Raw genomic sequence first — 26061 nt, forward strand, 5'->3', positions numbered from 1 at the left:
TGAAACTGAGCGCTGTCAGCTGCTCCATTCAGTCCACTGTTGGTATCCAGACATTTGCTTGCTGTAAATGTCGGTGTATGTGTGTGTGTGTGTGTGTGTGCGTGTGTAATCGTCTATGGGGTGTATGGTAGAGGTAGTACCTCTGTTGGGGGGACATGTCGTGCTCTTCGGAGTAGTTCATCCATCTTGGTCCTCACCATGCACTCAGCTCTCCCCTGTGGCTCCTAGCAGCTGTTAGCATGCAACAACGGCCACACCCCGGGCAACGCCTTCGACTGGCTGGCTGAACCAGGCGGAGGGTAGCTGACAGGTCTAAAACCCTCAGTGAATTTGGGCTTGTCTACCCTTGCATGCGAAGACTGTATCCGGTGGACTGTGCGGAGGAAACCAACTGACTGGTTCAACGGGCAGAAAGGCGGACCCAGCAAAGCACTGTGGAGCGCGAACAGGGCACAGTGAGACACTAAGGACACCGTTGGCCATTCACTGCATCCCGATCCATCTCCAGCCGTCCTGACTATGTCTTGCCAATGGGCGAGTGGCGAAGCAGCAGGTGCGGATACACTGGGAGCTGTAGTCACAAACCTGCACACAGGTGGCCCAGGGCATAGGGTCGCTCTCTATTGGGCTCAAGTAGCAGTGGAGTTCGGCAGCCCCCCTGGGCGACTGAGCAGCCCTGTTTAGGATTGCTCTGCTCACCTCCACGGAGGAAGGGGCTAGAAAAGGTGCCTCAAACATAGCCTGCTTCAAACTCACCCCGGTAAGCTTGCGGGGGATCCCACTCAGCGGTCGTAACCCAGCAAAAAAGAAAGTGAAGGTATTAAATCTTGGCACATGGAATGTGCGAACCCTGCTGGATAACATCAAGGCAGACAGGCCAGAAAGAAGAAAGGCGCTAGTGGCCAGGGAACTAGCTCGCTACAATGTGGACATAGCGGCACTCAGCGAAACACGCCTTGCGGACAAGTGCCAGCTCACAGAGCAAGGTGGCGGATACACATTCTTCTGGAGCGGCGCAGCAGCGCTGAACGACGAGAAGCAGGAGTTGGCTTTGCCATCAAGTCCCATCTCGCAAGGAAACTTGCCAAGCTTCCAGAGTGCATCAATGAACGACTGATGATTCTTCAGCTCCCGCTGGGGGGGGAAGAAGAATGCGACTCTGATTAGCGCATATGCCCCCACCATGACAAACTCTGAAGACACCAAGGACAAGTTCTACGAAGAACTCGACACCCTTATTGCAGCAGTCCCACAGTCCGAGAAACTTTTTGTCCTCTGGGACTTCAACGCTAGAGTAGGGGTTGACCACCAGACCTGGGATGGAGCCATTGGAAGACATGGCACTGGCAAGTGCAACAGCAACGGACTGCTGCTTCTCAAAACCTGTGCTGCACACGACCTCATTATCACCAATACCCTGTTCCGCCTCCCCATCCGCAACAAGACATCTTGGATGCATCCGCGTTCCAGGCACTGGCATCTGATCGATTATGTCATCACCAGGAAGAGGGATAGGCAGGACGTGCGGGTGACCAAGTCGATGTGCGGCGCTGAGTGCTGGACCGACCACTGGCTCATCGTCTCACTGAACGAACAGTGGTTTACAGAGGTTCAGGGCCTCCCTGATGATGCCTCATGCTCAGTTTTTCTAACCACATGCTTGGATTTGAAACTTACTTTGTCAAAGTTGGCCATTTTTACGATATATTTTAATGTAACGAATTCTTGGGGTAATGTGGCATCAAATTTTAAATTGACCAAAAATGGGGTAACATTTGGTCTGATGAAAAAACAAAATTGACCATATCCAATCAATCTATTTGAAGGGTAATTGGTGAAAATTTAATCAAAATCCGAGTCAGGCCGTCGGGACCCCCCCGCGTGATTTTCTCAGACAGCTCATTAATTATCTAGACTGGAAGGCAGCATCCATGAAGGCTGAAGCATTAGACTGAGCAGACGGGTTCACAAGCACATGTACGTGTTTGCACGCACACGCACGCAGACACACACAGCTTATGTAACACCACATCATGCAGTCTGTCCTGCAGACATCATCATCATCATCTGCAGCCGTCAAAACGCTGCCTCTCTAAGAGACAAAGCTACGGAATTAAATTCAAATATTTATGAAAATTATGCTAATACAAGAGCAAACAAAACATAATCAATCCAATAAAAGAAATAAAAATGCCAAACACTCACATCTGGCCAGTGAGCATCAGCAAATATGAAACAATTTTACTGTAATCAAACAGAAGATGTAATCAAACAGAAGATGATCTCAAAGCAAACAAACCTCCAGCGAAAAGAAAACATCAAAGTCTCATCAAAACCACAAACACCCTGATTCCATCGCAATGATCAATATCAAGCAGTTTTTTGATTGATTGCTATCAGATATAGTGAACAGCGGTACAAATCACTCAGCATGGTACTGATGATGCCAACAGCCACCGCTCTGTCACTGCGCTCTGATTTCCCGTCAGCAGCGCTGCGGTGCGCATTTTAAAAACAGATCAATGCCCTGCTTCTCTTCAAATACACACCAAGCTGGAGTGCGCAAAACACTTCTTCTCACCCAATCAGGTTGCTCTTTCAACACAAATACACACATTTTCCTCATCATCTTGTCTGCTAACAGGCACCGTACAGGCCCGTAGCCAGAAGGGCGAGGAGTTGGAAAGACCACCCCAACCCCACCCCACCCTAAGGACGCAACCGATACCATCCAGTATCGGTATCGGCTTCTGATATCAATATAATTCAAGTATCGGCAAATACAAGAAACAGAGAGAGAGAGGGACAGAGGAGGAGAAAGGACTTAATTTTTACTCCAACACTTTTTTTGACATGTAAACATGTTTCCCATGTCAATAAAGCTCCACTGAAATTGAAAATTGAGAGAGAAAGACAGAGAGGGAGTCAGAGAAAGAGAGAGAGCGAACGCCGTCTTTTCTCTTTAAGTTTATAAAAATAGGTCTATAAAAATATAAAAGTACTTAATTCTTTAACCAAAAACATCACATCTATGCTTGCACCTTAGAAGTACCTTCTGGCAGATTGTAGCTGAACTTCCAGGTCTTCTTTTTAAGAAAATCCTCCTCTAAACACTTCATCATGAAGCTGTATAACTGGGAATACAAATGATCCTCATACAAAATCAACAATAATGATAATATTAAAGCAAACAGAGCTCTGGTATTGAAATAGTATCGGTATCGGCAGATATCCAAATTCAAGTATTGGGATCGGAAATGAAAAACTGTTGATCGGTGCATCCCCCCCCCATGTGAAGATGTATTTGAAAGGCTTTTTTTGTTATAATATCTTTAACAACAACAATATTATTATTAAAGCTGTATGGCTTTTCAAATCTCAGAAAATGGACAAAATTTTGTTGCGACTGAAATCCAAGTATTATAATGTCAGTTTATTTTTGTAACATGTTGCAAAATTACAGCTCATTTTAATGAAGATTATATTGCCTTTTCCTTTTCACGCCAACATGTAGACGGGTTGCAGGAGGAAGCCTGAGTGTTTGAGATCACTTGTGGCCTGACCCACTTGCTTGATGTGCGTGCACGAGGCGTGCACCTTAAAATCTGTAAAACGTCTTGGAAATCACTTCAGAAATGATTAGATTAAGAAGAGTTTATTTCCTGCTAACTTTTACAAAATGGTAAATTAACTGCATTTATATAGCATCAGAAGCTGAAAGTGCTTTACAGTAATGCCTCACATTCACCCTGAAGTCAGGGTGCTGCCATACAAGGTGCTCACTACACACCGGGAGCAACTAGGAGATTAAGGACCTTGTCCAAGGGCCCTTCGCAGGTTCCCAGTCAGGCTCTTCTGGTCTGAAGCCCAACACTTAAACTGGACCATCACCTCCCCTATATGAGAAACATACTAGATTTATAAAGAAATAAGCTGTTTCAGAGCATTTTTGCTGCCTTTCTTTACTCTGATTGGCAGTCGGCGTGTCCTTCCCACCATCCTTGTGCAGATCGGAGGAAGCCCCCACGTGATCTATGACGTCAATACCAAACGTAGGTCACAGCGCCTGATCGCTAGGGGCTGGAATTCAAAACAGTTTCCAGACAGCGCAAAATCTGATCATATTAGCAATATCATACTATGTTTCTAAGTCAGAATCCTGCCTAGACGAAGCGATACCGAAGTATCGTGGATTTTCGGTTGGCACCCCTCTACCTTGTGGGGTGAGCTGAGCCACTCTCCTTCCTCGCATCTCATGTTTGTGGACAACCTGATGCTAAATCACTTGTAGATGACCTGTCTTATATAAATGCCAAGAAATAAGATGATAGTGATGGCAAATAAAATTCTTTTTTTATATATCTTTAATAAAAACCCAAAGGCCGTACAGCTTTAAGTATAATACTTTTGTATGTGAATTTATTTTTTTAACAGCAGTCAATCAATATCACTCAGTGTTCTAGTTTTACTACTACAATTCTACACTAAGTGGAATTGAGAAGCCATGTTAAAAATTCCATTTGTTTCCTTTATTATTTTCTAAAAGTAAATAGACGCACAAATACGCACAAACAAGGAGGATCTTATATTGAAGGTAGCTTCTCTTCTTAAAGTGCAATATCTAAGAAAATACAAGTATCTGGAATCAGTATCACTCACTCACTCATCTTCAACCGCTTCCTCCAATTAAGGGTCATGGAGCCAATCACAGCGAGCACGAGGTGGGGTTCACCCTGGACAGGATGCCAGTCTGTCGCAGGGTCACATATAGTTTATATAAGTTTCCACCTAACCTGCATGTCTTTGGATGTGGGAGGAAGCCGGAGCACCTGGAGAGAACCCACGCAAACACAGGAAGAACATAGAAACTCCACACAGAAAGGCCACAGGCGGGAATCGATCCCATGACCTTCGCGTTGTGAGGCAACAGTGCTAACCACTAAGCCACCGTGCTGCCCAGAATCAGTATCAGTACATATTAAACGAGTCAGATTGGGGACAAAAAACAAAAACACCTTGAACAAGACATCCAAAAATCACAACTGGTCCATAATTTCTGTGTTGTTTTTGCAAGATTGACCTCAAATTTAAAAGGTTTCTTACGATAGTTCAGCCACAACCACCTCAGCAGGATTCAGGAGAATCATGGCTGGATTTGAGACCAACTTTATCAGGTCCAAAGATAAACAGTCACTGTTTGAAGACGCCTCTAAAAACTGCACAAGCTCACAGAGGAGTCACAATTCTGTCATCAAATTCTGTCAACAAATATAACGCAATGCTAAAATACTCTCAACCATATGAGCATCGTCTTCTTTATAATTTGCAGTTGTTTAATTGGTTTGCCAGTGCAAAACTATATATATATATATATATATATATATATATATATATACTCAACAAAAATATAAACGCAACACTTTTGGTTTTGCTCCCATTTTGTATGAGATGAACTCAAAGATCTAAAACTTTTTCCACATACACAATATCACCATTTCCCTCAAATATTGTTCACAAACCAGTCTGAATCTGTGATAGTGAGCACTTCTCCTTTGCTGAGATAATCCATCCCACCTCACAGGTGTGCCATATCAAGATGCTGATTAGACACCATGATTAGTGCACAGGTGTGCCTTAGACTGCCCACAATAAAAGGCCACTCTGAAAGATGCAGTTTTATCACACAGCACAATGCCACAGATGTCGCAAGATTTGAAGGAGCGTGCAGCTGGCATGCTGACAGCAGGAATGTCAACCAGAGCTGTTGCTCGTGTATTGAATGTTCATTTCTCTACCATAAGCCGTCTCCAAAGGCGTTTCAGAGAATTTGGCAGTACATCCAACCAGACTCACAACCGCAGACCACGTGTAACCACACCAGCCCAGGACCTCCACATCCAGCATGTTCACCTCCAAGATCGTCTGAGACCAGTCACTCGGACAGCTGCTGAAACAATCGGTTTGCATAACCAAAGAATTTCTGCACAAACTGTCAGAAACCGTCTCAGGGAAGCTCATCTGCATGCTCGTCGTCCTCATCGGGGTCTCGACCTGACTCCAGTTCGTCGTCGTAACCGACTTGAGTGGACAAATGCTCACATTCGCTGGCATTTGGCACGTTGGAGAGGTGTTCTCTTCACGGATGATGCGAAGGAGATGTGTTGCACTGCATGAGGCATATGGTGGTCACACCAGATACTGACTGTTATCCCCCCCCCAATAAAACAAAACTGCACCTTTCAGAGTGGCCTTTTATTGTGGGCAGTCTAAGGCACACCTGTGCACTAATCATGGTGTCTAATCAGCATCTTGATATGGCACACCTGTGAGGTGGGATGGATTATCTCAGCAAAGGAGAAGTGCTCACTATCACAGATTTCGACTGGTTTGTGAACAATATTTGAGGGAAATGGTGATATTGTGTATGTGGAAAAAGTTTTAGATCTTTGAGTTCATCTCATACAAAATGGGAGCAAAACCAAAAGTGTTGCGTTTATATATATATAGTTAAAATTAATTATACATTTACTGTTATTTACATTAATTACTCAAATTCAAATTTCTTAATTTATATAGAACCAATTTGCGATGAGATCACCTCAAGGCGCTTCACACAGCATAATAAAAACAGAGAAAACTGAATTAAAAATGTAAAAACACAATAAACAGACAAAACTATAAAAGAACACAAGAATAAAAGCACATCATACAGTAAAACTAATGATAAAACAAGGAAAACAAACGAGTCTTTAAACATGATTTAAAAGTCCCCACAGTATCCGATCCTACTGTCTTATTGTACAATTCATACATCTTCAATCAAACCCCTCTATTTTGTCACGTGATAATTTCACAAGAACCACAATGGAAATAAGCGTTCACACCTCATTGTGTTATTTGTGTATCAATTGATATACGAGGGCTGTCAATAAAGTATAGGTCCTTTTTATTTTTTCAAAAACTATATGGATTTCATTCATATGTTTTTACATCAGACATGCTTGCACCCTCGTGCGCATGCATGAGTTTTTCCACGCCTGTCGGTGACGTCATTCGCCTGTGAGCACTCCTTGTGGGAGGAGTCGTCCAGCCCCTCGTCGGAATTCCTTTGTCTGAGAAGTTGCTGAGAGACTGGTGCTTTGTTTGATCAAATTTTTTTCTAAACCTGTGAGACACATCGAAGTGGACATGGTTCGAAAAATTAAGCTGATTTTCAGTGAAAATTTTAACAGCTGATGAGAGATTTTGAGGTGATTCTGTCGCTTTAAGGACTTTTCACGGTGCGAGACGTCGTGCAACGCTCTCAGGCGGCGTCATCAGCCTGTTTCAAGCTTAAAACCTCCACATTTCAGGCTCTATTGATCCAGGACGTCGTGAGAGAACAGAGAAGTTTCAGAAGAAGTCGGTTTCAGCATTTTATCCGGATATTCCACTGTTAAAGGAGATTTTTTTAATGAAAGACGTGCGGACGGGTCCGCGCGTCGGGATGCAGCTGGCGCGGTGCGGCAGCACAGGAAAAACACCTCTGTGTTGATAACCATTTGTTAAAATCCAGGCGGCTTTTGATGGCTTTCAGTGGAGTGAGTATATGAGAAATTGTTTAACAGCTGGACATGTTCCAACTTGTCCTTAAGGCTTCCAACGGAGGTGTTTTTCCTGTGACGGAGCATCGCGGCGGCTGCGAGCCGACGCTGCAATCCGCCCGCACGTCTTTCATTAAAAAAATCTACTTTAACAGTGGAATATCCGTATAAAATGCTGAAACTGACTTCTTCTGAAACTTCTCTGTTCTCTCACGACATCCTGGATCAATAGAGCCTGAAATGTGGAGGTTTTAAGCTTGAAACAGGCTGATGACGCTGCCTGAGAGCGCTGAGCGACGTCTCGCACCGTGAAAAGTCCTTAAAGCGACAGAATCACCTCAAAATCTCTCATCAGCCGTTAAAATTTTCACTGAAAACCAGCTTAATTTTTCGAACCGTGTCCACTTCGATGTGTCTCACAGGTTTAGAAAAAATTTTGATCAAACAAAGCGCCAGTCTCTCAGCAACTTCTCAGACAAAGGAATTCCGACGAGGGGCTGGACGACTCCTCCCACAAGGAGTGCTCACAGGCGAATGACGTCACCGACAGGCGTGGAAAAACTCACGCATGCGCACGAGGGTTCAAGCATGTCTGACGTAAAAACATATGAATGAAATCCATATAGTTTTTGAAAAAAATAAAAAGGACCTATACTTTACAGACAGACCTCGTATTCACCTCTGTATGTTTATATTGATGTTGCAGAACAAACTCAATCAATCAATCAAAAATATTTTATTTACTTTTTAACGGCATCTGTAGGAGGGTGTGTACGTGTGCATACATGAGCTTTTGAAAACGGCGGAAGTTAGCTTTTACCGTGTGTGATGCCTGCAGGTGTTATCAGGTTACAAAAATAGTGTTTTCAGTTTTAGAATGGTTTATTTGTCTGTAGCTTTTCCATAACATATGAGAGAGATGTTAGATTGAAACACAAACAAAGTGAAGTTAGCATCTAGCTAGACCAGCGACCAGTGATGTCACCACGCTAATAGCATGCCTGTATTCAACCGGAACCCCCCCCCGAGAATTCTGCTGATTTTTTTCTGCTGATTTTTTTCTGATCTGGATATCAACGTTATGTATTTTCTTTTCATTGATAATAAGCAACAAGCACTAACTGTTACACAGCTATTATCAAACACCCTCAAGTTTCAATTTCCTCTGCCAGAGTAATCCCTTAAGCGATGAAAGGGGAAATTGCTAGATAAACTTTTCCCATGTGGGCTGAGAATTTTTGCTCCCTGGTCCCTATCCTCCTCTGATATCAAACAGATTAGTAGGCTTGTAAATACCATGTAGACACACAATTACACTTGTCTGTTTTGTAAAAACATGTTTGTATGTATAAGCTGAGAAATAAAGGGAGCTTCTCCTTCCTGTTGCAAATACTGTAAAGGTGCAAATATTGACGTGGGATTTATTATGCGAATTTCGCGAGTTAAACAAGGTCGGCAAATTAAATACCGCTATTTTAATACATAACATACATATGCGTACATATTCATAATGTAAATGCGAATATTAATACCGCTAAATACGAGGTCTGTTAGAAAACTATCCAACCTTTTATTTTTTGCAAAAAGTATATGGATTTGAATCATGTGTGATTGCATCAGCCAAGCTTGAACCTTCGTGCACATGCGTGAGTTTTTTCACGCCTGTCGGTTGCGTCATTCGCAACCGACAGGCAGGTATAAAGTTTGCATCAATGTTATCTTGGTTCTTTCTGGGTGGTTCTTATGGCAACTGATCCAATCCCAAGCAAGGACTATTTGTATATAAAAATGTATTTCCTAAAATGATACATTTTGGGTTTCAAATTAAATTTATGTAGCTTTTTACCCCTTGAAATCCTCAAAAAGCTTCTGCTTCGGGGGGCTTCGCTCCCCTGAGCCCCCCACGAGGGCGTTGCCCCTCTACCCCACGGGGCCCTGCGGCCCACTGGACCCCCAACTCAAGGATTTGAACCCCCCCTTTCATATTCCTATATACGGCCCTGAATAGGGCTGGGTATCAATCAAAAATTTCCTATACGGTACCAATTCCAATAACGGTTCCTAAACAATACTTTTTTTGATACCAGTTTTATAAGATCAATTATAACAAAAAGTGACACAAAATGTAATATAACAAAATGACACTACACATTGTACAAATCTTGAGTTTTATTTTTTCAGCTTTCATATTTTTCCACTCCAAGCAGTTTTCTTACAGAAAAATAAACAAATACTATTTTCCAGTGCAAAAGAACACTTGAAAACACTGTAGTTTTTGTCAAAAGTATTTCCTTTCAGACATTTTGGCATAAATGTCTCTCCGTACCTGAGAGCTGAGCTCAGCCGGCTGCTGCATGTCAGCGCAGGACGTCTCATTTTGGGAGTAAAAACATTTTGATCGACTGCAGTTTATTGTTTGTATTACAACATTTGGAAAGAGGTATCATTTGATTTAAACGGTGATTTATTTTGACGTTATTAATTCCGACTGGAGTCTATCTTTCTAAGATGAGAGAGAGCCGCGCTGCGTCTGGAGCTGTTTGAACGGAACAGAGGATGATTCTCGTTCCTTTCTCAAAACAAGACAGGAGTCCCAGTTAGTGACTTTAATCCACACAAACGTGACTCACGACTGATATATTTAATGGCTCAGAGGGGTTAAGAAGCGGATTTGCCGCTTCTGAAAGGCAGCAAAGCAAAGAACCGAAGCAGTGGATCGGAACAGCACTCCATTCCTTCAAGTTTCAAACCGATGCACGTCGTCGGGACTCTCAGATGAAGCGGAGTCCAGTGCTGGAGATTTTGAATCAGGCTGCTCGTACTCTGTAACGTCCACAAGCAGACTTGAATGCTGACGACGGCTGCAAACCGATCTTCTTGCACGTGATTAACCTCTGGGTTACCGAAACTTGGCAGCGAAAGATGAGGCATGTTTCGATACTCTGTACTACCGAAGCATTTCAGTCAGTGCCACAAAAGAACCGAAGTTCGGTAACCAGCCCTACATGCTAATGTCCACAAAATGTCTTGTAAATCACTCCAGACGTGTTATCAAGTTATAAAAACAAGTGTTATCAGTTTTAGAAGTGTTTATTTCTTGCTAGCTTTTACATAATATATGAGAAACATGTTATATTTACACATAAACGAAGCAGTTTTAAAGTGCCAGAGAGAGACCAGCCAGTGATGTCACAGTGCCACTCTACTGGCTGTCACCTCTGCCCTTCAACAACAACAAAAAAATAAAGGAATTGCATGATTCATAGCATAAAAATAAGAAAGCGAATGTGACTTTTTAACATCTTAAAATAAGTCAAGGTTAGCAATCTTTAAACTTGTCCCAGGTCCGTGATCCAAGAATGTTCCCTGTGAATTTGAAGACTCTGGCAGTAAGAGGACTAGACCTATGCTGAGCACAGACAGACGGACGGACGCAAAGCCTTCACAATACCGATGGCCATATTTTGATGGCCATGAGTAAAAATCAGCAGAATTATTGATAAATCAAAATAATCACTAATCACAACCCGACCCAAGGCCACAGTGACACAGCTGCTTCCATCCTGAATTTATTTTCAATGTTTTAAACTGTGTTTTTGTTCAAACTGTTAACTATTTTAAAATATACCATTTACAGGTCAGACAATTGTTTTAATGCATTTCTAAAATCGCACATCTGCTTTTATTTTGCTCACTGACCACCAGAACCAAATTTTGTACCTTAGTTAAGTTACACCAAAAGGTGAACCCATGACCTTTTCAGGTTCCAGGGTCAAACATCAAATTCACAGTGCAAGAAGATTTTCAAAAGGCTTGTAACTCACGACTTAAAACAGACAGACCGATGGTTCCTATGAGACACGGACAGGAAGCCACACATAAAAACTAAGACCGTTCGGCTGCTCCCTTGTTTTCACTCGGGGTCACTACAGCAGATCCAAGGTGGATCTGCAGGCTGATTTGGCACAAGTTTTACACCGGATGCTCTTCCTGACACAACACCACATTACATGTAGAAATGTAGCAGGGCAGGAACTGAAACCAAGCGCACTGGTCACTTGGCCACCACCACCCCTGCACAGGACATCATACATGTACTTTCAAAATATACTGTTGCATTTGACCTTGAGGGTCACAATCAAGGTCGCTCAGGCCTTGATAATTTACTGAGGTTAAACGGTGACAGATTGGACCGCGGTTACCGAACTATGACACATGAATAAGAAGAGACACGTATGTGGGTTTACATGACCTTCAACATATTCAAGGTCAGACTGAGGCTGCTGTAATAAAGCAGAACATATTTGAATCTGTACGGCAGCGGGCTTCGTCTATGACTCCGCCCCCTGGATGGGACGCCTGGTGGATGGGACGGCTGGTGCCCATTTACAGTCTTGCCCCAGAACACAGTCATGTAGTGTGAGTGGGATTCGAATCCTGGTCAATATTAGCAGGCCAACTCTTTATCCACTGGACCACCTGCAACTACTGCTCCTCTCTGGCAGCTTGTGGAGGTGCGTGACCCCTGAGTGCCCTTCTAGTTCATGAATTATTTAAGATCCAACACACACACGCACGCACACACACACAAAATAAATCTAACACAGACTGTTCACATACTTCCACTGCGGATTTTCTAAAACTAAATTACAGTTTTCCCAAATATGATGAGTCCAATGAGTTGCAGATGTAAAGCATAAAAGCTGCATTCAGGAAAACAGGAATCTTCAAATGTGACCAAATATAAACCAGCAGTTCACACGAGTAAGAAGACACACGGAGTATTTTTCCATCCACCGAACTGTGGAAGAACAGAGACATTGACTCTGCCGCGGAGCAACGACCATGTCTGACGGGAGTCGACAGTCGAAATCTGAGCAGCCTGCGCTCCGGTGACCTCTGCACGACCTCAAAACAAGATGCCTCACACCGTTTATGTAACATTCAGGGAGAGGAAGAGCCTGGGAAAAGAGGACCATCTCTAAGAGATGTCACGTTAAACAGGAACAGCTTCCTGATTGATCCAAACTGAAAACAGTGTTTGATTTGAAAACTTCACGATCTAACATCATGTTAGCAACTCACTCTGTCCGAAAACTCAACCAATCACATGACGACCCGGTCTCTCCTCATCGAGTTAGCTTAGCTCGTTTGTGAACACGGTGTGCATCATCGCATGATTCACTCAATCGTGTCCGAGCGATCGCGACACTGAACTCCTGAAACCTCAAAGTAACACTCGTCAATCGGCTGTCAACACATTCAAATATTTCTAGCAAAGTTCATTACAAACACAATGCACTTAAAACAAGTCACATTCCTTCCCATGCTAACGTTAGCGTTTTAGCATTTGATAACGACACTATCAGCCGTCAGCTATTCTTCAAATCGAAACTTCAAAAGCTTTGAAGCTGAAGAATCAGGTGGCACTCGTGTCACGGTCTACAGCTTTAAATTAGCGCTCAATAATTTAAAGTTGTAGACCGTGGTGCTAGCGCCACCTGGCACTAACAGGAATATCGATAAGTATCAGTAAGTAAGTATCATATTTTTCAGTCTATAACTCAAAGTTTTTGCCTAGTTTGGAAGTGACCGTGATTTATGTTCCAAAGCAACTTGTATCTAAAAAAAAAAAAAAAAAAAGATAGGGGTGTATCAGTCCACAAAAATCAGGGTTTGGTACACTTTCAGTTCAGATACTGATAAAACCACAATGATACCATATCTAATAATTCAGGATAATGTAGAGATTCATCTGCTGCTCTCAAAAATGTTATTAGTGATTCATCAAAATAATATTTGAGAATTTGTTTCACTCTGCAGTTAATTCCTCACTCGGCCTTATAAACAGAAGTACATCCTAAAAAGACCCTAAAACCTGTTGGTTTATCTCCGGATTCCACAGCGTCAAATGTATTAAGGCCAACGACTCCCCCTGGACGGGACGCTGGGTTACTTCCCCAACTGAAGCTGGAACTCCTTTACTGCTGGGTGGACTGTTACCATGTAGATGAAGCGTCTCATTCAAGAACACAGACAGGCAGCATGAGTAAGATTCGAATCCAGGTTTACATATTAGCAGACCAGCTCTTTATCCACTCCGCCACCTGCTCTACAGGCTGAAAAGTCCTCAGAATTAATTTGTCCGTTTTATTTATTTAGCTCCATGATGTTGTATAGACTACATTAAAAAACTAAAATAAAAATACAGGAGTTCAAACTGCTTTGAAAAATGCCACATGCAGCCATTGCCTCTTTTACACACACACACACACACACACACACACCAGGTGCTCTAATGTGCACTGGACTCAACTTGGAGATGAAGCTTCTTGTTCAGAGGCGCCTCAGTGATTTTTCTGTCTGATGACTCAAATCCTCTGTTTCAAAGCCCCCCCCCCCCCGATGATAAATAATAAATCAATCAGTCGTCATCAACAGAGCAGAAGCGTGTTTCTATCTCTTATTTATTACGGAAAGAATAAGTAAATAAAATCATTACTGTTTACATTATTACACGTTTTATCTTTTTTTGTGTAACATAACCGTCACACTGACTTGGCTCAACTGCCCGAACTAATTTAACTGACCAAAGAATGCGATGCCCGATAAGACGAGCCTCCTGTCCAACCGTCTGTCCACATCTCACGATGTGTCAACAACGCTGGTTGAACCATCTGAAATGTGATGGGAAATAAGTTGACAAGATGCAAATGTCTACGTCACGGAACTTTGTCTGAAACTGAAGTGTTAAGTTCCCGTTAAGGCACAAAAAAAAGGAAAACAATAACAGCAGAACTGACCCTCCAACTGCATTTCAGTAAGTCATCGAGCATCAAGAGACAAAAAAAACCTCGAACTCACCACATTCCGTCTCCGAGGAGCTGGACAGTTCTGCTTCCGCCGCCGTGTCCTCCGCTCCCTCGTCCACATCATCGTCTTCCTGCTCCTCATCGTCCTCCAGCTTTAGCTCAGCCTCGTCCCGGCTCTCCTCGCTCTCCTGCACCTCCTGCTGCGCCTCCCCTGCCCTCACCTCCTCGGTTTGGGCGTGAGAGTTGAGTCCAGGTCCCGCCCCCAGCTCCCCTCCCTGACTGAGGGAGTAGTTGTGTTCCTCGCTGCAGTGCTCGAGAGCCAAACCCGTCGCCTCCACCTCTTCCTCCTGCGCCACCTGATACACCTCCACTGTACGCTCCTTCACCGCTTGTCCACCCTGTCCCCCAGCAAAGTTTAACTGGCTCTCTGTTGTTGTGGCAACAGAGACACGCCCCTCCTCCGGTCTCGCGGCAGCGGCGTGGACCTCCTGGCTGGCGGCACCCAGAACAGGAGGTGCTGGGTGTGTCTGCGCCTTGCTGCCCCGCCTCCTCTCCTCGTCCTCCTCCTCCTCCCAGTTCCGGCCCCAGTGGCCCATCAGCACAGCCTCTTCGAAACACGCCAGGTCCCCGCCAACCCCGAGGCCTAGCCTGGTGTAGCGGGCCATCTCGTCCAGCGCAGATACGTCCCACCGCTCCGGGTGCAAGTCCTCGCCGAAGCCGCCATCGTCCACCAGGTCGCTCAGCAACTCAAAGGGCCGTTTCCGTGGCGATGCCGGGGAGCCCAGCATGAGGAGTACAGTCTGCAAGAGGACAGAAACCAGCTTTAATCTGCCTCATCTGGACCAAAACCTCACATTTACAGATTAAATGTTATATTTTCAAATAGGATTTCAGGGGAAAAAACAACAACGCAATTTGGTATTAATTATAAAGTAGAACCTTTTTAATATATGCATGAAGTAAAACAGAATTTGGTGCATCCATACGTATTTGAACAGGAACCAATTGCATGGATGCTTAGGATGAAAAAAAAAAAAAAAGACAGCAATCCAAAGTCTTGGTATATTAAAAGACAGCAACTATTCGCGTCAAACCTTAAAGCCTATTTTTATTCTCTTTCTTATGAATAGTTTTTATTTTTTAATCTGTTTTATTCTTTTACTTCTGTTTTTAATTATGTATTTTAATTTTTATTTATTTATTTAAATTTTTTATGTTGAACTGTTCTATGTGAGGCACCTTAAGGCGGCTTTTGTTGTGATTTGGCGCTGTATAAGCCGATTAAATTGAAATTGAATTGAACAACATTTTATTGAGTCTTAAAGTAAATAAATATGAAATTGGTCACTGGATCCTTAAACTTTGGACATAATAAACTCTACATGGTGGATCCTTGATCTCTGGACATAAACAGAAATAAACAATCTGTAGTTTTTTTTTTCAAAAGCATTTCCTTTCAGACATTTTGGCATGAATGTCTTTCAATATATCTGAGCTGAGCTCTTACAGCTGGCTGTGCTTCACGTCAGCATCAGTTTAATTCATAAAGAACACAGGACGTCTCATTTTGGGAAGAAAAAAAAAGTTTTAGTCGATTGTAGTTTATTTTCTGTATTACAGCGTTTGGAAAGAGGTGTCATTTTATTTAAAGCAGCAATTTTGTGTCAACGGAACGGAGGACGATTCTCGTTTCTTGACTACAACATGACAAGAGTCCCAGTTAATGACTTTAATCAACACAAAAGCGACTCACGATATTTTAATGGCTTTGAGGGGAGTTAAGAAGCGGACTTATCGCTTCTGAAGAGCAGCGAATCAAAGAACCACGATCCAGTGGTTCGAAGCATTGCTTCAATGGCTCACACATCAAAGTGGAGTCGCGCTGCAGAAACGGTTGATTACAGGCCAACCCCTGAATATCCGTAAGACTATATTTGTATGTCCGTATGACTCTGAAACTTGGAAAAATCTGTATAATTTACAGACAATCCGTATAGGTTGACATGTATGGATTTGATGAAATAAAAATTAATGTTTTGCAAGTTCTTTAAGATGGCGAGATTTTGCAAAAAGACGGAAATCCATCCAAAGACGACAAATAAGCATCCATGAAATTGTGAAACTGCTTTTTTGTGCACCATCACAGTGGAGACGAAACAAAACCACCAGGATGTTCTTGAGGAGTCGACATTTAACAAAAATACTGCTTTGCCATTTAGGAATAACTGCTATTTTTACACACAGTCTAATTTTGAGAAGTCATAAAGTGGACGAGCGTCTACGACTCCTCCAGTCCATCCCAGGTTACTTCCCCAGCTGAGGGCGGTACCCATTTTCCAGCTGGGTGGACTGAGACAGTGCAGATGAATCGTGTTGTCCAAGAACACAGACAGGTGGTGTGGGAATCGAACCTAGATCTACATACTGGTAGGCAAACTGCTTATTTCACTAAGCAGCCACAGTAGGAGGCTCTCAAAACCTGAGCGATCACGCAAGGAGAAGACACATGAGGGAAGCCACCAAGACATCCCATGACAACTCTGAAAGAGTTCTAGGCTTTTGTGTGTCAAGACAGCATGTCAAAACTAAACTCATATTTTAATTTTTTTAACATGGGTGTCAATCTGATTATTTACAGTAGTGTTCAGAATAATAGTAGTGCTATGTGACTAAAAAGATTAATCCAGGTTTTGAGTATATTTCTTATTGTTACATGGGAAACAAGGTACCAGTAGATTCAGTAGATTCTCAAAAATCCAACAAGACCAAGCATTCATGATATGCACACTCTTAAGGCTATGAAATTGGGCTATTAGTAAAAAAAAAGTAGAAAAGGGGGTGTTCACAATAATAGTATCATCTGCTGTTGACGCTACAAACTCAAAACTATTATGTTCAAACTGTTTTTTTAGCAATCCTGTGAATCACTAAACTAGTATTTAGTTGTATAACCACAGTTTTTCATGATTACTTCACATCTGCGAGGCATTAATTTTTTTGGTTTGGAACCAAGATTTTGCTGGTTTACGAGTGTGCTTGGGGTCATTGTCTTGTTGAAACACCCATTTCAAGGGCATGTCCTCTTCAGCATAAGGCAACATGACCTCTTCAAGTATTCTGACATATCCAAACTGATCCATGATACCTGGTATGCGATATATAGGCCCAACACCATAGTAGGAGAAACATGCCCATATCATGATGCTTGCACCACCATGTTTCACTGTCTTCACTGTGAACTGTGGCTTGAATGCAGAGTTTGGGGGTCGTCTCACAAACTGTCTGTGGCCCTTGGACCCAAAAAGAACAATTTTACTCTTATCAGTCCACAAAATATTCCTCCATTTCTCTTTAGGCCAGTTGATGTGTTCTTTGGCAAATTGTAACCTCTTCTGCACATGTCTTTTATTTAACAGAGGGACTTTGTGGGGGATTCTTGCAAATAAATTAGCTTCACACAGGCGTCTTCTAACTGTCACAGCACTTACAGGTAACTCCAGACTGTCTTTGATCATCCTGGAGCTGATCAGTGGGTGAGCCTTTGCCATTCTGGTTATACTTCTATCCATTTTGATGGTTGTTTTCCGTTTACTTCTACGAGTCTCTGTTTTTTTGTCCATTTTAAAGCATTGGAGATCATTGTAGATGAACAGCCTATAATTTTTTGCACCTGCGTATAAGTTTTCCCCTCTCCAATCAGTTTTTTAATCAAACTACGCTGTTCTTCTGAACAATGTCTTGAACATCCCATTTTCCTCAGGCTTTCAAAGAGAAAAGCATGTTCAACAGGTGCTGGCTTCATCCTTAAATAGGGGACACCTGATTCACACCTGTTTGTTCCACAAAATTGACAAACTCACTGACTGAATGCCACACTACTATTATTGTGAACACCCCCTTTTCTACTTTTTTTTTTACTAATAGCCCAATTTCATAGCCTTAAGAGTGTGCATATCATGAATGCTTGGTCTTGTTGGATTTGTGAGAATCTACTGGTACCTTGTTTCCCATGTAACAATAAGAAATATACTCAAAACCTGGATTCATCTTTTTAGTCACATAGCACTACTATTATTCTGAACACTACTATATATAAATGATAAACAACAAGCAAAGATTGTTAGATCAGAATGTCAAAACTCATTTTTTTTTCTTATACACAATTGTTATTTAATTATTTACACAGATTCCAAATAGAAACATGGTTCATAACTGCTGAATGTTGTGTTCGTCTAATTTACACAGATGACATCACACTATAGACTGTTACGTCTAATCATCAGATTTACATGAGTTACACATAAACTGTATTAAATTTGATGAATCCTAATTATGGCTGTTAAAGGCATCGAGATCAAACTGGCAACAACTGGACACTAGACTGAAAAACTTCATCCTTTCAATCAACAAGTATTTTCATTTTTTAACATTTTAAACCATGTGACTGCTGAGGTTTAGGTTTCTACTCATCAGGTGCTGCCTCACCTGGTCGTACTCGGTCCTGCCACCTTGTGGCGACATGGCCAAAGGGTAGGGGCTCAGCAGCGCCCTATGGCCCCCGTAGGCCTCGCCAAACGCAGGCTCCATCCCGTTCATTCCCGGCTAAACCACACAAACACAAAATGAGATTCAGAATCAGGCTCCGAGCCGACGGAGTGTTTCGGTGGCGTTCCAGCTTTACCTGAGGCATGCCCGAGGCAGGAGGGTGTCAGGTCACGTTCACGACACCAGGTCAAACACTTTCTGCTGCAGAAAACACAAAGTGGAGCAGAAGATAAGAAGCACGAAAACGCACACCAGAAAGCAGAAGGCCAGCTTCTGGGTTACCAAAGGTCAAAAGTCACGCCCTTTTCACATGACAGAACCGTGCAGCTCTGACGTCTCAATGTCTGCTGGGGGTGGGGGTGCCAGAAATGGATCAAACACAGCTCAAAACCAAAACGAAATGTGAATATTAAAGAACTGAAACAACATATTGAAAACAAATGAATGAACGTCCAAAAATTACCCCCCAAATCTGAGGGAAGAAATTAATACCAGTTTTGATGATTAATTATCTCCCAATTAAGCCGATTATTCAATGAGTCACTTAAATCACTTATTAAAACAGAAAATTCCAAATAGTCTCTGGTTCAACTTCTCATAAGTAAAAACTGGTGTTTGTGCTACAAATACACACAAAGTTGTAATTTAATCTCATTTCACTTTTAAAATGATCAATTATTATTACTACTGATGATCAATTTCTTTGTTGTTCAGTAAGACTTTAATATATTATAATATATATTATTATATAATATCTTGTTCTGTGCCATCTTGATATCTGATCAATTCCCAAATGTAACCATTTTCCACCATCTTTTATCAATAAAGGCTCCAAACCGTTTCAGTTAAACAGTTACGACCTCGAGTTTGACCTGTTGAGGTCAACCAAAGATCATGCGACCAAGAGAAAGCTGGTGTGTGACTTCATGCTCGTGGCTTCAGAACGACTGCTATCTTTTACCAGTTCATTGGAACAGCCGATCAAAATGAGTCTGACCTTTAAAAAGGTCAAAGGTCATGCGACCAACAGAAGATACACAAATTTATTAATGTTTAATTGTAACCGCAGGTCTGTGTCGCCAATTGACTTTGACTTTTCAAAGTTGCCTAAGGTCAAAAGTCACAGCAACCAACATTTTGACACTGGCCTGTCCTTGATCTTTCAGGGATTCTTCTCAAAATTAAAATCACTTTGTCCTCGGCTGACCCTGAACCTTTCCACCAAGTTTGGTCCACATTGGATCAAAACCCTTTCAGTTACAATGCTTTTACGCAGACACAGACACACACTTGGGACTGAACACAATAACCTCCCGGCTTGCCCAACTGCTGCACATGGGGGTTAAAAATGCAAAACATCATGAGCCCTGCGGCCTGCCAAAGAATGGAGTTTAGCTATGCTAAGATAGTTTTGTGGCGCTCACCTTAATGAGTTAGTAAGGAGTTATCCAGCAGCCAGCGGTCAGAAACAAAGACTTAGTTTAGACCACAAAGATTCTGACTCGTAGTCCAAGTTGAGCTAAAAAACAAACGCAGCCTTCAGATGAGTTCCTGCAGAGCAGCTTTGCATCAGGTCGTGTTTGTGTAACCAAAATTCCAGCGCTTCCAGAACAAAGTCCTGATCCACTGGCTCAGAATGCCGCGTGATGTAACACCGAGCAACAAGCACAGGAAGAACACAAACTCACTGTACCTGCACAGGAACGCAGCCCAGCGTGACCCCGGACCTGAGAGGAACAGCGCGGCGCGCGCTCTCCGCGGTCTGACCTCAGGCACGCAGGAATGAGGAAACAACGATCGTCTGGGCGACTGCTTTGGCACGCTGTGTGGAAAACTGCTGCTTGGCACACGGAGTGGACGCGCCGTGCACGCACACACAGATCAGGCAGCGTGCACAGCTTTCCCGTATCTGATGTAAGAATCCGAGCTCATGGAAGCAAATCCTAAAGCTCCAGTGGAATGACTTCAGCTCCAGACCGTGAGGTTACATACAGGTGCAGCAGCCACACACATTCAGCCTATGCTGACCCCCTCCTGCAGAGTCTTCTTGGTTTGGAGAGATGTTCTGAAGGAGTTTTTCTTCACTGCGGAAATACAGCGATCCTGCCTCCCTCTGCTGGTGTCGTCCTCATTGGTCTTCTTGACCTTCTGTTCTTGCTCAGCTCTCGGCTGCATTCCTTTTTCATTTTTAAAACAATGCGCCAAATTCTGAACTTGGCCTCCTGAAGGTCTGTGAGGACTTCCTAATCCACACATGTTTACCAGGAAATGACATCCAAGACAAATGCAGTGATTTGAAAATATGTCCTGTATCCACAGCCTGACATATCTCAAGAAGACAGGCTGGAGAAGTGATCATTTGCATTAAAATAAATAAAATCCTTGATTGTGTCCTCCAAAACTGAGGAGCCATACGTAGTTCACGGAGCCACGAGGTCTCTGGACAGAGGTGTCTCGTGATGCAGGTGGAGGAAAGTCCAAGTCTTAAGAAGAAGAACAGCAATCATACAAGAAAATGTGTCTTCTTCATTTAATTCCAGTGGCGGCTCCAGAGATTTTTTTCTGCAGGTGTTTTGGGGGAGCTTGGCATTTTTATGAGGGTGCTATGAAATAAGTGCTCGTGTGGCACGACGGCTCTCTGCTACACCTCTGCCACATTCACGTACATGCATACACAATAGCCACATTCTGAACTAAAAATCACATACACAAACCTAGGCTACTGTTCAGTACAAATATCCACAGACCTACACATGTAGCCTGCAGCCTAAAGGAAAAAATGCCAACAGCAGGCAGAGAGAAGATCTTTCCCCTACCATTGATGTCTTCATAACAGCACAATGCACATGTTGTTGTGGTTGAGAGCAAAAGCATCAATGATTTGGTTCCTGTCCAGAGGCCGTGTTCTCTGAGGGTTAATTGCCACGAGTGACACCAGGTCAGTGATATGTCTGTGCCTACTGCTGTTCCTCAGGTAGTTCTTTAGGTGACACAGTCTTCACTTCTTTCCAGTTCCACTCATGGATATTTGGGAAGCAAAAACTGAACCATTTCAACAACTTGAAACTACACTCTCTGCAGTGCGACATCATCAATGATGCTGGAAAACTTGTCCATGCCTTTGTCTCCTCTAGGCATGACTACTCTAATCCCTGCTCTTTGGCATCTCTGGAAAAAACCTTCAAAGGCTCCAATACATTTAAAACACTGCAGCTAGAGTTCTGATGAGACTACATAAACAGGAGCACATTACACCTATACTCCATAACCTTCACTGGCTCCCCATCACCTACAGAATCCATTTTAAAATTGCTCTCATCACCCACCAATGCATCCATGGCAATGCCCCCACATACCTTGAAAGACCTCCTCACTCCCCACACACTCTCCCGTTCCCTCCATTCATACAACACTAATCTACTCCGCCCCCCTCGCACTAAACATCACACCATGGGAGACGGGGCCTTCTATTCAGATGTCCCTCATGTTTGGAACGCCCTCTCTGACCACCAGAGGGCTCCACAAACTGTGGATGCTTTTAAAAAAGCCTCAAGACATACCTACTTAGACAGGACTATCACAGGTCTCAATAATTTCAATGTGTTGCATCTTAGTCTTATTATTCTATTTTATTTTGGTTTTATTCTATTCTGCTGACTATTTGTTTTTAATCTTAAGATTTTCTGATTTTGTTCTCTTGTTTATCCTTTTAGTTTGTTTTTTTCCCTGTAGCACTTTGAGATTTTTATTCATGAAAGGTGCATTACGTATAAATTAAATTTATTATTATTATGAGATTGTTGAACGTGATGTCATTGAACATCACGTTACACTCATTTTACGTAAAACAATCAGTTCTGTTGATGGTTTATGTTCTTTTATGAGTGAAATATTTATCTAATCACACAAATCTGAAAATGCCAGACGTGTCTTACTGTGGAAAACTGAAAGGATGATGTCATTGTCCTGCCTCTGTAACATGTTAACAGTCTAATTTAGCATATTATTATTTTTTCTTCTAGTTGGTGGTGGAACAAAGTGCCGGCGTTCTCCAGCTCAGTCTGAGAAACTCACCCAGAGCAGACAAACACTGAGGGACCTCTTTATAAACCCCTTTAAAAAAAACCCATAACTAGTAACTGCCATCATAAGGAATTAACGCTTTTCCAGACGTCATCTTCCAAAACAAGGGTGTCATGTGGAGAACAGTTTTCATCCTGGCAACAGGTCAGATTAAAAGACTTTATTAATCCGTTAGCCGCCTTCTAAAGTTTTAGCTTTTGTTGTTAGTGCCACATCTTCTTCTCCACTTTTTGTGGAAGCGTTACAGTGCTACATACAGGCCTGGCATGTGTACTACAGCGTTTTCAAGTGGTTTCACAAGATCTGTGAGAATAGAGATATTTCTTGAATGGAACACACTTTTTTAAAAATGACAAAGAAAAAGATTGTATAGAAGTTCAGTTTCAGTCTGGACAAGGCCTTAAAAACATGGGATGAAATTAAATTGAAATAATAAATGAAGAATTATTTTCTTGGGGGTGCTATGACAAATCCAGGGAGAGCTCTAGCAGCCCCCCCGGCACCACCCATGTTTAATTCATCCTAATTCCAGACACAAACCAACCAGCAAGAGCACCAGAGACCAACTCCAGAGAAATTAACCCGACCCTTTTTTTTTTTTTTTTTGATGGAGGACGGAACATTCAAATTCCACAGAGAGAAGTTGGGCACTGAACGACATCCAGTGGCTTACACCCCCAGAAATTTTTTAAAAATCTGTAGCTTTTTTCCAGCACTCGAAGGCAATTTGGCAACTCAAATACTGACTTTTAATGCACAATTTATTTTTATTTTAAACACTGGAAATCATCTAATTCTGCATGCAGCAGCATTAATCAATCAATCTTTCCCATACTTTATCACACCTCTGATCAGCACCGGGGGGAGGGGAGCTGCAACCCTCAACCCCCCTGCATCTAGATCCACCACTGTTAACCATTGTGTCACTCTTTGGGTACCGCTGGAATGTGTCAAACCCCCAGCAGCTGGAGAAGGACACGCCCACGTTTCACCTGGCTGCAGCAGGTAGCAGGTACCATTTGAGTGCGATGGGAGGACCGTCTGTCTGTCTGTGGGCGTCATTACCACACAGAAACTGAAGCAGTTCCGTAGCATGCTGGATGCACCCGTGCACAGCACCGGTGCGCGGTCTGTGGCCTGGTCTGAGGTCGCGTTTGTCACCGGCACAAAAATGCATATCATTTGAAAAAGGGGAGGGGGAGAAAAAAAAGTTTGCCAAACAATCTGGCAGCTTGTTGGCCTTTGATGGAACTTTAAGACCTAATGATGCAAAACAAAAAAAGTGACAAATCACAGGAACAAATCCACATTCATCGTTCTTCATGACAAAACACTCAGATTCTTCACAGTCGTCAACAAATACCAAATGCCCCCCCCCAAAAAAAACCCCACTCACAGTGAAAACCAGGCATAACCGCCGACACTTGACACCGAGCAAACAACTCCACGGGTAAACGGGGCTCATATGGCAGAACGCACAGTGTCGGTGCTGATGTGCACTCAGGTTGTGGGTCTCTGTGTGTGTCGTGTTTCTGTAAGGTCACGTTTTTCTTATGTCAACAAAATGTACGCTTAAAATAAATATTGTTTACATCCAGCTGCCGCTGTGCGGACAGCTGATGAAACTGACTTTATGTTGTTGTAACGACTCCTTACAAAACTCCACCAACCGCAAAACACACACACACACAAAAATTACAAAAGCACTCTGATTTGTGATTTTATTTTGAAGAATGCCTTCACTGCCTGTATTTATGTGTATTTATCTCTGTAGTAACAACACAAAAATGTCAGTGTTTATAAAAAATGGATTGTGTTGGGAAACAGTGGACCTCCTTGAAGATGTATCGTCATAGTAACGGGATGCTGTCACTCTCTCAGCGATCAGCAGGTGAGGACGAATTGTGGAAAACGGAGAGGAGCACAAAACTGACGCTACATTACTGTTTGTTCAGAGCCACTGTCAAAATTATTCTGTCACAATCGCCTGATACCCACATACATACACACACACACACACATTCTCTTTTCAGGAATTAGAGGATAAACATATAAAACACAACTGTTTTCATAATTTGGATCAAAGTATGCTTGGTGATGGTGATAACGTGGATCAAAGTGTGCTCGGTGATAATTCGATCAGTGTGCTTGATGATGATAATGTGGATCACAGTGTACTTAGTGATAATGTGGATCAAAGTGTGCTTGGTGATGATAATTCAATCACAGTGTGCTTGATGATGATAATGTGGATTAAAGTGTGCTTGGTGATGGTAATGCGGATTAAGATCCAAAATTAGTCTTTTGTGGGGAAATAAATTAAAACTCTGAATCATGTGGGTCAAAACGACAACAAGATAACATGCCACACTGGGAAACTCAGTTTCCCAGCATGCCATTCAAAAGGTCAAACAGCACTCCTATGCTACATAATGCTAATGTAGGTCTCATGGAGCTGGAGACATGCAGATGACCTTCAACTGACATCTAAAGAAACGGAAAGACAGCAGCCACAGGTCGGAAACGTAGGCCAGAGAGATCCTGATGGGAATGATTCTGGATAAAATCTGGACACATTCCAAACAGCTTTGTTGGATATCTGCTGGACACGTAAGACCCCAGTCACACAGACCCGCTGTGCCAGCTGACAATAGTTACGTTTCTCCTCGTTTTGCTGCAAACTAGACAGCGAGAGTCTTAATGTTTCTTCAACATTTTCAGACTCTCATTTCTCTGAACTTTAAATGAGAAGTTCTGAACTCCCAGTTTCTGTTGAATACCATCGATCGCCACAACGACAACAGCGCCTTTGACGATCTCGGAGCTTAAACACACAACTAGCAGAGACGCTCAGTTCAAACAAGTATAAATACAAAATCACACCAACTGACAAAATGAACACATGTTTCTGCACATGTTACCGCACACTGTTCTGCCAATCAGCCAATGAGAAGAGTCGACAGTAAACAACACGCTTCCGCCTTCATGCCGTCTGCCAAATCTTGGAAGAAAATCTCCATATTTGCAATGGAATAATA

The 26061-nt window shown here is 42.7% G+C and overlaps 1 protein-coding gene across 2 annotated transcripts in view; it reads right to left on the bottom strand.

Annotated features, from left to right (window-relative positions):
• Nucleotides 1–26061, bottom strand: part of LOC117526021 (CREB3 regulatory factor-like) — a 50108-nt gene that overhangs the window by 14616 nt on the left and 9431 nt on the right. For both annotated transcript variants that reach the window (XM_034188010.1, XM_034188011.1), the window contains 3 exons: nucleotides 19077–19141; nucleotides 18881–18997; nucleotides 14721–15195 (listed from right to left, as the gene is read on the bottom strand). In XM_034188010.1, coding sequence (XP_034043901.1) covers nucleotides 14721–15195; nucleotides 18881–18997; nucleotides 19077–19085 — 601 coding nt within the window. In that variant the 5' untranslated portion in view covers nucleotides 19086–19141. The remainder of the gene's footprint in view (nucleotides 1–14720; nucleotides 15196–18880; nucleotides 18998–19076; nucleotides 19142–26061) is intronic.

The sequence above is a fragment of the Thalassophryne amazonica genome, chromosome 15 (assembly GCF_902500255.1).
Source record: "Thalassophryne amazonica chromosome 15, fThaAma1.1, whole genome shotgun sequence".
Taxonomy (NCBI): domain Eukaryota; kingdom Metazoa; phylum Chordata; class Actinopteri; order Batrachoidiformes; family Batrachoididae; genus Thalassophryne; species Thalassophryne amazonica.